This window comes from Paroedura picta, chromosome 1, assembly GCF_049243985.1.
Source record: "Paroedura picta isolate Pp20150507F chromosome 1, Ppicta_v3.0, whole genome shotgun sequence".
Classification (NCBI taxonomy): Eukaryota; Metazoa; Chordata; class Lepidosauria; order Squamata; family Gekkonidae; genus Paroedura; species Paroedura picta.
This window is the reverse complement of record NC_135369.1, coordinates 52,644,715-52,657,561: the sequence shown is the minus strand read 5'-3', so window position 1 is coordinate 52,657,561 and position 12,847 is coordinate 52,644,715. Positions and strand designations below refer to the sequence as shown.

General features: G+C 41.1%; 1 protein-coding gene across 16 annotated transcripts in view; it reads right to left on the bottom strand.

Moving 5' to 3' along the window:
* Positions 1-798: 798 nt before the first annotated feature.
* SYT14 (synaptotagmin 14) overlaps positions 799-12,847 on the bottom strand; it is a 151,267-nt gene continuing 139,218 nt past the window's right edge. For all 16 annotated transcript variants that reach the window (XM_077338173.1, XM_077338164.1, XM_077338200.1 and 13 more), the window contains one exon: positions 799-12,298. In XM_077338173.1, coding sequence (XP_077194288.1) covers positions 11,985-12,298 — 314 coding nt within the window. In that variant the 3' untranslated portion in view covers positions 799-11,984. The remainder of the gene's footprint in view (positions 12,299-12,847) is intronic.

The window sequence follows — 12,847 nt, the reverse complement described above, 5'->3', positions numbered from 1 at the left end:
CCTAAGGGAAAAAAAGAAGGGAAAAGGGAATACCATTTCACTAATCACAGTTCGCCATTAGGCTACTCTATGTGCATATATCAGCAGAGCAGGAAGAGCAGCAGACCATTCAAGATATTACCCAAGGTTCTGCCAAAATCAGTGAGGATGGATGCATGCTTGGAGCCTTGTGGTTATTGTTGCTGAGAGCCTGCACCCATCACTGGGGGCCTTTTCGCACGGGGATCTTTGTTGCAAATTGTTTGCGGAATGAAAAATCGCCATTTAAAATAGTGGAATTAGTCGTTATGCATACCTGCCTTTGTAGTGGAATCAGTTGCGTTTTTTAGCGTTTCCCACAGGCTTCCGGTCTCGGCAGAAATTGCTAGAAAGGAAGCGCTATTGCCAAGCTCGTCCCGCCCCTGGCCGTCAAGCAGCTAATGGGCAGCCGTTAGCATGCTCCCAAACAGCCCCTTTCCCTTTAAGAAAGGTTTAAAAAAAAAAAACAGACCCATAGCAACGAATCTAGGTAGATTCGTTGCAACGGAGAGACCCATCCAGCTGCCTAATGTGAGCTGTCGTTTGATTGTATGATCGTTGGCACGCTGCCTTGAGTGATAAAAAAAAAATCCCCCCCCCCCTCTCACGGGCCCGATTTTCGGCTGAATTAATGTGTAAAAAATAAAGGGACTTTATTTCAGCAAACGGGCTTTTATGTGGTTTGTGCTTAGTGACTAAAGGTGAAGGACTGAAGCCAGGGAAGCCTCTAAACAGAAAGAGGCTCGCTGGTGCGTTTATCCCCGCTCGCTCGGAGAAAAAAAAATGGCGATCGCTTCGCCGGAAGTTTGGAGGACAGGCTCAGGAGGAGGGACTTTGAAGAACCAGCAACAATGGTAACGCACAGGTCTTTAGCGCTATTGTTGCAGATTGGTTGCAGGAGTGTATCGCTATCCGGAGGGTGAATCCACTTTTCTGGATTCCCCTGAAAGCGCTACAACGAAGCGCTTTTTGCGGGTCGGTTTCAGGATTGTTGCAGATTGTCTACGACGTCGTGGGTTATGGCAAATTAGTAGCGTTTCCAATTAGCAACCATTGTGCTATTTTGAAGCCGTGCGAAATGGCCCTTGGTTTCTACATAGCTATGGGATACAGCTACATGGAGCTATTGAGGCAGTACACTTACAAGGAGTGGACTGCAAGGCAAGTAAAAGAAGAGAGGCCATGAAGGATGCCCTGTTGGGCTGAACTGTGCATCTGATGGTCACTATGCTCTATTGAATCACAGAATCATAGAGTTGGAAGGGGCCATACAGGCCATCTAGTCCAACCCCTTGCTCAACGCAGGATCAGCCCTAAGCATCCTAAAGCATCCAAGAAATGTGTGTATCCAACCTTTGCTTGAAGACTGCCAGTGAGGGGGAGCTCACCACCTCCTTAGGCAGCCTATTCCACTGCTGAACTACTCTGACTGTGAAAATTTCCCCCCTGATATCTAGCCTATATCGTTGTACTTGTAGTTTAAACCCATTACTGTGTGTCCTTTCCTCTGCAGCCAATGGGAACAGCATCCTGCCCTCCTCCAAGTGACCTTTCAAATACTTAAAGAGCGCTATCATGTCCCCTCTCAACCTCCTTTTCTCCAGGCTGAACATTCCCTCAAGACTCGTACTTATTGGAATAAGTACGATGAGTACAAGGGCAGCCCAGTGTGACTAAATGTGCAGCGCTTTCATAATGCATCTCACAGACCTATTATGCATGGTGGTGACTGCGCCGGGCCAACAGTGGTTTCTTGTGGTGGGGCAGCATGCCCTATGTATGAATGGGGGAATATTTTCCTTGCTGGACGCAATCCACCACAGATTTCTGTGTGCACACATGCAGCCAGGGCAGAAAGGTTCTGTTGTGCTTTGCCACGATAGGAGCAGGGGCGTTTACTTTCACAAAAATAGAATTGTGTTGTGACCTTTGTTGAAGTAGGAAAACCTTCCCGCAAAGTGCCGCAGAGCCCAACGGGGCATTTTCTGTCCCTGCCAGGACACCATAGGCAGGGAAGGAGCTGTCCCTGAAAGGCCTGGCTCTTCCCTGTGTGCACAGGTGTGGACCCACATGGCTGCCAATGGTGCCCACAGTGAAAAAGGGAAGGCAGAAACATCTGCATTCTCTTGTAGTAAGGCATCAGATGCCCTAAAGCAGGCTAGGGCTGGGAGGGGGCCAGGCCGGTGCTAATGTATTAGCCCTGCTGTCACACGAGTGCCAGCCTGGCCTTTCCCCCCAATGTGGAATCGGCCAGATTCACAAAAATCTGCTGCCATATCCAATAGAATGTGGTTATGCCATTTGTTATTGATTTTGAACACATTCTTTAAAAATGTACTAAAACATAGGTATGGTTCAATGATTACAGAAATGAATAAGTTTTCCTGCTTGGAACAATATTTATGTCATCTGACGTTTCTACTGACATTTCTATTTGGCAAAAGACATTTTAAAATCATATTTATAAAGAACATAATAAAAGAACAAAAATAAAATATAATTAAAAAAACAATCACTTCTGCCCTCTAACATCACAACAGTTAGAAAGGTAAAAAAGATATAGGACAAATCTTCCAACTCTTGCCACAAACTTCAGAAATGGTCTTCTGGGAGTTCTCACACTTCATACAAGTGGATAGGTAATTTTAAGTAACATTTTATTAAATAAATGGATGTGATGATGAAAATGTAAAACACACACAAACTAAAAATAAAATGAAAAATACTGAATCTTTGTGAGTAAATTTCAATTTTTGTACTGAAATTTAACTATGAAACTGTGTAAGAAACTACAGAATGCTGACTTTTCTCCCCCTCCCTCCTCCTAAAGTTCCAAAAAGCTCTGTAGGACCCATTATGCACGGGGGGAATAACGCACATTCGGGGTGGAATGGCGGCGACTAAAATCACTGATAACGCACGGTGCCGGCTGCAACTGGCCGCAGCTTCGGTGCATGCCGCCGAAAAAGCCACGGTAGCGAAACGCGGAAGAAAGCGCAGCTTCCGGGTGACCGGGGCGCAACCAGAAGCGGCGCCGGGATCACCGCGTGCATAATCGGTTACTCTGGGTTTTGCCGCCGTCGTGCCCTGTCCCGTGCATAACCGGTGTGCTTCGCGTCTTCCCCCTCCGCGTTTTCCATGTGACCCGAAATCGCCAGTTCGGCGGCCGTGCATAATAGGCCTAGGGCCCACCATGCTCCTGACGGACAAAGGAGCAATTCAGTTCCATCCATGTCTGAAGGCATTCTGCAGCATCTCCATTAATGAGGCAGAACCTCTGGGCATAGTTTGAATGCTCTATTCCAATAGCAAGCCAACTGTTTATTGATAGAGGAAGACCAGCAAGCCCAGTCCTGCTATTCCCTCTTTGTGCTTATACACATTCATACTGTAGGTAGAGAGATTTCGTTTTTAACCAGCACTCATTAATGAAATCACATTTGATTGCATTGGAGATGACATGACAGCAACCTATAGATGTTTGCAGATAGTTACATACAACTAGTGACCTTGGGTAGGTATGCACTTTCCCATTCACAGCAAAAGACACAATCAACAAGTCCAATTGTGCTTGCCTGAATACTACGATGTCATATTGGTTGTACATGAAGAACCACCTTTTGTGTGTGGATCCATTGGGGCTAGTATGCATCTAAATATAATAATTATGCATGTTGTACATATACAGTAGGATGTGCCAGGTAAAAATTAATTTAGCAAAAACACTGTATTTTTTTGGGGTGGTGGTGGTGGTTAGAGTCTAGCATTCTAAAATGTGAACTCAGTTTAAAAAAGCCAATTCAAAATGTATCCTTTTAAGATATGTGTCTTCAATCAAAGCAGGAAACTGAAATTCATAATATTTGAGAACATCATTTAAAAAATTTAGAACTGTATTCCTTGCTGTATCAGCAAGGAATCTCAACGCAGAAACAAATTCAGTTATTCTCAGCTGTTTATTTAGAAATTAAATGTCCATTTTGAACAGAGATCTTAGGGCAGAATTTATACTTCCTCTCTTATTTAACAGATAAATATCTTTGAATCAAGAGCCCTTCAATTGTTTACCTATGAAACTTTCTGGAGATTCCAAGTAAGTACTGAAGGGTCAGAGGTATTGTCATTCCATGCTGCGGTGGAATGAAAGGAATATTAAAATGTTTAAAAAGCTATTTTTACAAAATTCCTAAATGTAAAAATGGTTTTGTGCTTAGATGTAATTCACACAATGTCTGTAGTTGTCCACAATTATTTTCCTATGGTGCCATTCTATAAATCAGTTACCACCTTCCCAAATAGCACTGCTGTATGCCTGGCTAAATCAAATCAAGGGCTCCTGAGTAAATTTGGCAGTCAGGGGGGAGGAAAATGTGTTCTCCTGTGGACTACAAACTGGTTAAATACTAGGAGTTAGTAAGTAAATTGACAGTTTGCACAATGGAGAGAAGTAAGCTAAAGGGCTCCAGGGGGTCAGTACTGGGACCAGTGCTGTTTATAACCTGTTCGTAAATGTACTAGAAGCGGAGGTGAATGGTGAAATGGTCGAGTTTGCAGATGATACCAGATTTTTAAGAATGGTGAGAACCAAAGTGGATAGTAGGGAGTTTAAAACCATCTCTCCAGTCTGTGCGTGTGGGAAACAGCATAGCAAATAAGGCTCAAAGTTAAGTGTGAAGTGATGTACATTAGGGTAAAAAAGACCCCTAACTTTAAATATACAGTGATGAGGTCTGAACAGATTAGACAGGTTCATAGAGGAGTTCGATCAATTGCTGCTAGTGATGGTGACTATAGCTAACTGCCATATTCAGAGGCAGTAAACCTCTGGTTCCAGTGATTGGAAGCAACATCAGGGAAGTCCTTAATCTCTGCATCCTGTTTGTTGGCCCTCTGGGACAACTGGTTCCCTACTATGTGAAACCATATACTGGGCTAGATGGGCCACTGTTCTGATCCAGCAGGGCTGTTCTTATATTCTTTTGAATTGGCAGTGACTGCTGAGGAAAGAGACCTTAGAGTCATGGTGGATAGTTTGATGAAAATATTGATTCAGTGTGTAGCAGTGGTGGAAAACCAAATGCAAATAAGGATTAGTATGACTGGGGAAAAATCTGTGTCCTAGTAACATAATGCCTTTATATAGATCTATGGTGTGGCTGTATCTGAAATACCGTGTATTGTTCTGGTCTATCTAAAAAGGATATAGCAGTACCAGAAAAGGTACAAAAAGGGGCAATCAAAATGATCAATGGGTTGGAAAACATTTGTTAAAGAGGAAAGATTAAGGTGTTTGAGAAAAGGGGACTTGATAATAAAGGTGTATAAAATAATGCATGGGGTAAACCAAGTAGATATCAAGAAAATGTTCTCCCTTTTCTATACATAAGAATTCACAGTCACCAAATGAACACTATGGGCATCAGATTCATGACAGACGAAAACAGCTACTTGTTCAGTCAAAGGGTAACTTATGGAATTCACTGCCACAGGATATAGTGATGGCCACTAATTTATTTATTTTTAAAATGGAATTGCACAAATGGCTATTACCAGTAACAACTAAATGGATCCCCTTGTTCAGATGTAATAATCCTCTGAACCAGGGGAAGCAACAGTGACAATCTTTGGCCTCTGTGTCCTGCCAGTTGACCTTCTGTAGGTGTCAGACGCTGTGTGAAACAGGATGCTGGACTAGATGGACTTTTGTCTGATCCAGAACGGCTGCTTTTATGTAGGAGAAATAGCCAGTTTTATAAAAGGCACACTGGTAGTCAGCCCGCAACAATCCACAAAGTAGCAACCAAACCAAAGTGCTAATAAATGCTTATTTTAGGAATAGTTGCACATGATCCTGGGAACAAACTGGTTAAAAATCTTTTTGATAATTGGTAGAAATAGATAATAGTAAGTGGATTCAGGTAATCAGCTTTCTGACTATGGCTTTATTATTTGCATTTACCACACCCTGGGATCCACATGGAAATATTTTGGTTGGAAAAGATCCAATACGCAATCATCGTAATAATCATAGTTTGAAAATGGTCCCTCTGCCAAGTGCCCTCAAGAAAGCATGCAAGTTTCCAAAAACCAAAACACTCAACATTTCTTGCATTAACAGTGCAACCCAAGAATACTTTCTTGGGACTACACCCCACTGTAGCCTTGAGTTGGATTCTGAGTAGGCCTGTTTAGGATGGTATGGTAAATGTCTTATTCTAAAGTGAAACCAAAGTCCTGCTAAACCCTAAAAGACTAAGCATAAAACAACTAGAAGTGACTAAGCAACTTGCATGATTCCTTAATACTAAACAACTCTTTCCTTAAAATGCAGATATAGAAATAATTGCTGCATTTTTTCATAAGAGAGAGGAGTGTCTTTACATTTAGTTGCGCAGGTCAATTTGTCTGGTATATCTGTGTTGTCGTTTCCACCCAAAGGCCCATTCCTCGTGCCTGGCTCCACATAGGTCAAGTTTTATCACGTAGGTTGGTCAGACAGCATGGGTATTTCTCACACCCTGGCCCTGAGAGACAAAGAGACACATGCATGGGAAGCACCCATATGATCAGTTGCAGCTTGGAAACCAGTTGTAGAGGATCAGCTTTGTCACAGTAACTACAACCCTACAGGGAAATGGTCTTGATGCAACCTGGAACCTGGTCTCAGAGTGTACTTTCCAGCACACTATCCCGTTTATTTCAATAGATGTACAGGACAACTAAAAGTGTGAAAATTCAGTAAGACTTAATCCCAAAATGTTGCTGAGATGGGGTGTAAATAATGTTTCAGACAGCAGCCAGAAAACAATTTATGTTGCAAACAGAGGTAGTCAGAGGGACAGAGAAATTCCAGACATCTGTCTGCAATCACTCAAGACACATACTGAGGAAATAATATTAAGGCCTTCATTTAGTTTGCTATGTTCCACACCCAAATTTTAAAGCTTGGTGTAGCTTTTTATTTGTTGTTTTGACTCACTAGAGTTAAGAATTCAACAAACCTTTTATCTAGAGTGAGACTTGCAATGCAGCCCTGTTACATTTGTGGCCCATGGGGTATACAGGATACAAGCACCATGTGTTGCGGTCTTTCCCCAAGCTTTCATCAAGTCACAAAATTAGAGGAATTATTTCATATCTGCCATTTGTCAATATAGTGTATAGGTTATAGGTCGTATATCTGACAGCAATGGGGATATTAGATTTCATTGTCAACAACATAATCAAAATTTACAAGTACAAATCAACAAAGGTATTAACAGTGCAGTAGCTGCTCTTATTTTCATTAATCTCAATGTGAGTTGCAAACAGCACAAAAAAAGCTGTCTTAAGGGGACAGAGTGACAGTACTTCTAGTTTAGGACCACCAGCCTGACAGGTGGGCTTAGGGATGCCAGCCTGCAGGTGGGACCTGGGGATCCCCTGGAATTATAGCGCATCTCCAGACTAAAGAGATCAGTTCCCCTGGAGAATAATGGCTGCTTTGGAGGGTGGATCCCATAGCATTATACTCCACTGAGGTCCCTCCCTGCTGCAAATCCCACCCACTTCCAGATTCACCCCCAAAGTCTCCAGGTATTTCCCAACCCAGAGCTGGCTACAGCAGGTGGGCTACTTTTCTTTAGAAGATCTAAAGAGCTAAGATCTTTAGAATTTCAGAAGAAAGTATTTTCCAGACTTATTTCCTGAGATCCATTAGAAATCCATCAGATGAAAATAATTTTCTACACAGATAGCACCCACATGTAGGAAAAAGCAGCTAAACCACACAAAGCTTGTTGCTTTTGTAGACTATATGGAAAAATAAATGTGAACTGTCTTTCTAAACCTGCCGACATCACTCTATTCATATAGAGAAAGGTTTAGTGTACATATTATTTCCCATTTTTAGTACATACACATTTTCTACAGTTTGTGCTTTCCTCCACTGTTTCCAAATTTGGATTCTCCCCTCCATGGAAAACATGAAGGTTCTGCATTAAAGGAGACTATCTGCATGACAACATGGTCATATCAAGCATGACTTCTGGCATTTCTGGGGATTTTTTCTTTTTAAAATAAAAAAAAACTGTTTGAATCCAGCCCCAAAGGGAATCTGCAGACTAGCTGTGGAGAATGTTCATATGGACACTACTTCTGTTGTTGCAGGGGGGACTGAATTTGCCTTTCAAATGACATGGGGCAGCTCACTAGCTCACACCATCCTCCCCATTTTAATTCTTTAAAGGCTTTCCCCCCTTTCCCTGACAATCTACCCGATAGTTTTACAGCATGACTAGATAAAGTTAAAGTGCAGGGAAAGGGCTCTGGATAGAGATGCCGGTCCACAGCTCATCTCCAGGTGACAGAGATCAGAGAAAATGGCTGCTTTCGTGGGTGGACCCCATAGCATTATGCCCCATGGAGGTCCCTTCCCGACCCAAATCCCACTCATCCCCGTCTTCACTGCCAAAGTCTCCAAGTACTTCCCAACCCAGAGGTCGTGTGAGGACTAGTGTGATTGCCATGCTGTCTGTCTGTGCACGGCTGCAGTGGAGAGAGGAGAGGGTATGGGTGGTGGCGGCAGCAGCAAACAGTATGGGAAGGAAAAGGTACCCGTGGATGCTGCTCCTGCAGTGCTTGCAGTTGATGCCATGGCGGGGGTGCATTTTCATGTGCCCCTCATGTGGTTGCATCTCATCTCATAGTGCTATTTGTATACAATATTCTTCATGCTCAGAATCTTTACCTAAACATATTCATGATTAATCCCGGGGCCTCAAATTTGCAAACCATTTGCTCAATCACTGAGGTATAACCTCAGGTATAAGAATCATGTGGTTTTTAAATTCCTTTAAGGCCTTCCTGTATACCAGTAGAACATGTTCCAGTACATATTGTAAAAACAGTTACCTTGTAGCGTAAAAGTTGAATCTGCAATTTAATGCATGTAAAATAACCCTGAAGAAAAAAGGTTTTGATTCTCCTACCATCAAATGACTTGTGTATATTCCTAAACAAGGCAACCGATGTGAAAATTAGAGCATGGTATTAATTTGGGTAAATTGATAAACATAAATAAGTTTCCTTTTTTATATAGTCAGCTCACCTTTATCTTGTTTTCAACAGAAATTATTCAGTACCTGTTGTAGGAGTTACTATACGTAAAAGAGCAACACACATATAAAACTACAACTCTGGTTAGGCAACTTTCTGCTTTAAGGATCTCCCTGATTATAATCACAAACACAGACATAGCAATACATTTTTTAAAATTAGGAAACCTTCACGAAATAGTTTTGTTCATCTGTTTTGTTCTGTATGAATATATAACTAAGTCTTCAAGGCACTGTATCAGTGCAAGTCTTAATATCCAATGAAAAAATATTTACTCAGAAAAGGTTCCAACAAATTCAACAATGCTTACTTTCTGGTAAGTATGTTTGGAATTGTGGTATTAGATCTATAAGTAAACTCCCATTAGCCCCAATTCAACTAAAATGCTAATAAAGTTGGAACATATATTGCCTTATATGAAGCCTTGTAGAAGAATGCACTGAAAATGTAACAAGAAACAAAGCTGAAAAGAACATCTGATATTTGTACTATTATCAACAGTGTTTCTCTTCACAAAAGTTCCTGAATAGTTTTGTTTTAACAAAAGTACATTTCTTGTGCCATGCAACACAGGAAGGAAAATTGATTTGGTAAAACTTTAAATAAATCAAGACTGAAATCAATTAATTCAGCATCACATTATAGTCACAGAAGATTTAAGTGGTGAAACATTAAAGGCACTGGATAACAGTTTCAAGACAACAGTTGGGAATCTTTGAAGTGGTTGCTAAGAATTTCGATATATCCTTCATATGATGCTCCATTCATGCAATACTGGAAGGTCTCAAACAGAGCGGTATTCAAAAATATTGTGGAAATGTCAGTGACAAATATGTGCTTTCTCAATTTTATATACTGTTATGTTAACAAACCCAAATTTGTGAATCTGCATTTGTATTAAATCACATTATTCTCATTTCTAAATTAAAACTATTAATCTGTGATTTCTTTACTATGCTTACAACAAAGATCCCATCCGCAAATATTCACTAAAGAACTCTTAACGTGTATTTAAATTGTTGCAGGATGCCAGCTTACCTCAAAGCTTCAGTGTGCTACACAATCCCTAAAACCTGCTAGAAAAAATTAAAAACTCTGGAGCCTGCCAACTTGTGCAATACTTTCTTTCCACCTCAAATCTCATAATGATGCTATACTTTCAAGACAAAAAAATGTTTAGTGACCATAGATGTCTAGCAAAGTGCTGGCATTAAATAACGTTTTTGTGGAGTTAGCAGTTTACTCCTCTAATACTAATACAGTGGTCAGGTTATGGATCAGGTCCTCAGATGGGCTACCTTTCTGCTGCTTTTGGAAGGGTTTCTCTTAGTTGGCATGCATGGAGAGAAAGGACACCACACTTCTATCTTTCCATGAACACTGAAGAGGCATGACCAAATAAGGCGACTGTTGGAGAAGTTTCCTTTTAAACACAGCCAGGTTTCCTTTTCTTCCTGTGAAGTTACTCTGATGTCATGTCAGTTCCTGCCACAAGGTAGTACCTCAGTGGGCCTGATACTGTCACTTGGGGTTGAAAGCTGGGTCATGGGACTGGAAAGGTTGAATAGAAGACTGTAAGTCTTTTACTCTAGACATTTCAGCTCCCAGATTTTAACATCCACATTTCCAAAGGAAAATACATCCAGGCATGGAATGGCTGACCTTCATTCCTACTCTTTTTAGACTTTTGAGACTCCTGTGAATTTTAAAACAGATTTGCCGTATGGCAGGAAGACAGGTGTTTGAGGAACACAAGCTCCCAATTCTCTTGGGACACTGGGACAGAAGCCAGGATCCCGGGAAATGTTTCCACTGCACGGCATAGAGCATTCCCATGGTAAACTTCAGGAGCATTAGATAAAGTGAGACTGAAGACATTGAGACTTGGTTTCACTGAGATCCAAGGGCATGAGAGAGAAAACAAATCCTGCATAAGGAATGTTTCAAAGCAGAGGAACCATCCCCAGAATCCTCCATGAAGCTGGGCAACAGTTATTAAAAGAACTGAAGGTGGGTTGGGGGACATTGCACTTCCCACAAATCGTACATATCTCCTTAGTTGCACTGTCAGCTCCACCCAGGTTATGGAGTGCTATGGTTTATGTCTGAATTCTGTATTTCTTTCATTGCGGATTTCAAGGTGGCTAGCATGGGATCCACATGAAGTCTCCCATCCAGACACTGACCAGGCTCAAAACTGTTTAGTTCCAGCAATAGAGTCTGTTGTGTGACCTCTACATGCACCCTATTTACCAGCAATAAATATGTTAAAAGTGTACACACCATGAGCATCAAACCACTTTCAATGGTCGGGGGGGGGGGAATAGTGTGTCACTAAACTTAAGGAGGCATTAGAGTGTTGTGTTTGGATCTGGTTTAAAGCTGCCAAAATGCATGGCTCTTCATGTACAGAGGGAGAGGATTGTAACGCTAGTATTAAAATTAAAGAGTCATCCCAAATTATGAATAGTCTCTCTCTGTTGCATTTGGTTCCACTGTTCCATCTTGACTCCACCCTTCTATCTTGAATCTGCTCCTGGACAGATCATATACAACTCAGCATAGCACCATTCAAAAAAATCTCACACAATTGGAGGACATTTCAATAATAGCCGATTTACACAAAATTGAAAGTTAAAACTGAAACAGTCCTGAAAATGTTGCAGTAAGAATTAGGGTTCGGTGTCTTTTCTCTGCCCAGCACAGGTTTACCTGAAATTGATGGTGTTAAGTGAAGCAACAGTGTAAAAGTTACTCTGTCCGTAACATTTTGTGCAGTTATTAAAATGGAATGTTGGATTTGTAACTTCTGCATTGCGTCTCAGGTGGCAGCCTTGATGAATCCTGACCCTGGGAAGCCACAGCTGCCATTAAGACTCTAACAAAGAGTGCCATCTACATACTTGTTGCCCTTTGGATTCCTTCATCTCAGTCCAGTGGGTTAGTTCCTCTTCCCCAGAACTGTTCAGGCCCAAAGAAATCCAGCCTATCATTTCCTTCCGCTTCATGCTCCGTTTGTTATACACAGATAATATGAGTGTCACGTCAGAAAGCTGAAACAATGCTACCTGAAAAATAAAAGTCTCTTTGTATACTGGATTTGGTTGCCCTCTTCGGATGGATGTCTTGCATTTGGACATCTCTTGACCCATGGAATTCAGCAAGGTCAGCTTAACATAAGTATCTACAAAATAAACAATTTGGAACATGAGCTGTCTTAGACAATAGATCCCACCTCCTAAAATATAACATCTTTAAGGTTATGGTGTATACCATATTAGATGTTGAACAGCAGAATGAATTTAGCAATCTAACCATATAGAGGAACACATTTAATTTCAGCTTCTATTTACTTAATTGTGTTTCTTTATCATAACTAGTTTACTTACTTAACGGTATACTTCATAAACCTTCTCCTGTTCATTAACCCTGGCTTATTTGCATCAAGCAGACACTGATAGCATTAACACTTAGCAAGCTACAATTGGCCACAACACTGTAAAGCATATCCGAGTTTTAAAAAGGAATGTAAACAGGTGAACAAAAAGTGAAATGAAAAAAAAATTACAAGTTAAAAAAAGAGGTGTAGCGCAGTGTTAGCATCAAGGGAGCTCAAGATGAAATGTTTACTAAGAAATTCTCTGCTTGGATGTGGTTTCATAGTCAATCTTTTTGGCTGCCTTTTAAAATACCAAACTATAACAAAATGCATGGAAAAACTACTCTTTACTCA